Genomic DNA, 1,409 nt, shown 5'->3' with positions numbered 1-1,409 from the left:
CCTTAGTTAAGGTTTGTTGAGGTTTGTTTTTTGTGTTTTGTTTTTACAATTGACTGTTCCCACCCACATTCCCTTGAGATATAAATAGAAAAAAAAAAAAAAAAAAGAGGTTTCATGAGTAAGACAAGACATTTGAGCTACATCCACTTGATCCTTGAAAAGGAAATCTAAGAGGTTGTTAACTATCACTTTTTCTAGCCTATATAAGGTAGGTCAGCAAGGTAGCAAAAACCCATCTGTTTTACTCCTTCAGCTCTTTTTCCTGATTCTTCCTGGGGGGGAGCCTAAAACAGTGAGTAACTGGTGGGCCCACCAGACCCCAGACTCTTCTTCACTACGTGCGGTGAGTAACTGGTGGGCCCACTAGACCCCAGACTCTTCTTCAGTGTGTGCATTCGTATTAGGCTTAGGTGCTTAGACTCCTCTTTTCCCACGGCTTTGACACCTGGAAGGATTTTAATCTCTGGGAGATGGGCTTTTCCTCCATCTGCTTCCACCGTTCAGGACAGATGGCATACCTTCTTCCGCAGAAGGTCTGCAAGTGGCCAAACCGTATCCTTTTAACAGGTGGAAATTGCAACATTGCATCTCTTGGTCTGGTGTAGGAAAATGCCAGTGCATTTGTAACATAGTTTGTAGCTGCCTGTGGAAATGACTGATTATGTCAGTATAATTTTTATAAGAAAACAATTAAATCCTTCTTTAGGTCATGTATTTTTTTTTTTCCATTTTTGGCATATATTCAAAAGAAGGCTCTGAGATAAAAAGGGCTGGGGTCTTTTCGGTATCTGGTTTTAATTTGGATATTCTGTCCCGTCACTTAATACAAAACCATGCTTATCACATTTTAAAAATTCTAGACAGGCCTGGCTCGGTGGCTTACACCTGTAATCCCAGCAACTTGTGAGGCCAAGGTAGGCAGATCACCTGAGGTCAGGAGCTCGAGACCAGCCTGGCAAACATGGCGAAACCCCGTTTCTACTGAAAACACAAAAATTAGCCAGCCATGATAGTGCGCACCTGTCATCCCAGCTACTCGGGAGGCTGAGGCAGGAGAATCACTTGAGCCCAGGAGGCGGAGGTTGCAGTGAGCCGAGATGGTGCCACTGCATTCCAGCCTGGGCAACAGAGTTAGACTATCTCAATTGAAAAAAAAAACAAAATCTAGACACACGTATGGTTTCAGTGGCCCTGAGAAGATGTTTGCCCTGGATGTGCACGTCTCTGCTTGTGGCTTATCGCATCTCGTTTATTCTGTGTGAGTAGGTAGAAAATGAGCATCACGGACGTGCTCAGTGCTGACGACATTGCAGCAGCTCTCCAGGAATGCCAAGGTAGAGGGGATGTGGGGCGGGATGGGATTTCCTCACAACTTTGCACCTTCAGCGAAGCAACACAAAATCAAAATG

At 44.6% G+C, this 1,409-nt stretch overlaps 1 protein-coding gene across 1 annotated transcript in view; it reads left to right on the top strand.

Annotated features, from left to right (window-relative positions):
• Window positions 1–1,273: 1,273 nt before the first annotated feature.
• Window positions 1,274–1,409, top strand: part of OCM (oncomodulin) — a 19,044-nt gene continuing 18,908 nt past the window's right edge. The window contains exon 1 of the mRNA XM_011934390.1: window positions 1,274–1,334. Coding sequence (XP_011789780.1) covers window positions 1,274–1,334 — 61 coding nt within the window. The remainder of the gene's footprint in view (window positions 1,335–1,409) is intronic.

The sequence above is a fragment of the Colobus angolensis genome, unplaced genomic scaffold (assembly GCF_000951035.1).
Source record: "Colobus angolensis palliatus isolate OR3802 unplaced genomic scaffold, Cang.pa_1.0 Scaffold135, whole genome shotgun sequence".
NCBI lineage: Eukaryota > Metazoa > Chordata > Mammalia > Primates > Cercopithecidae > Colobus > Colobus angolensis.
Note: the sequence above shows the minus strand (reverse complement) of the source record. Positions and strands in the feature narration are given on the sequence as shown.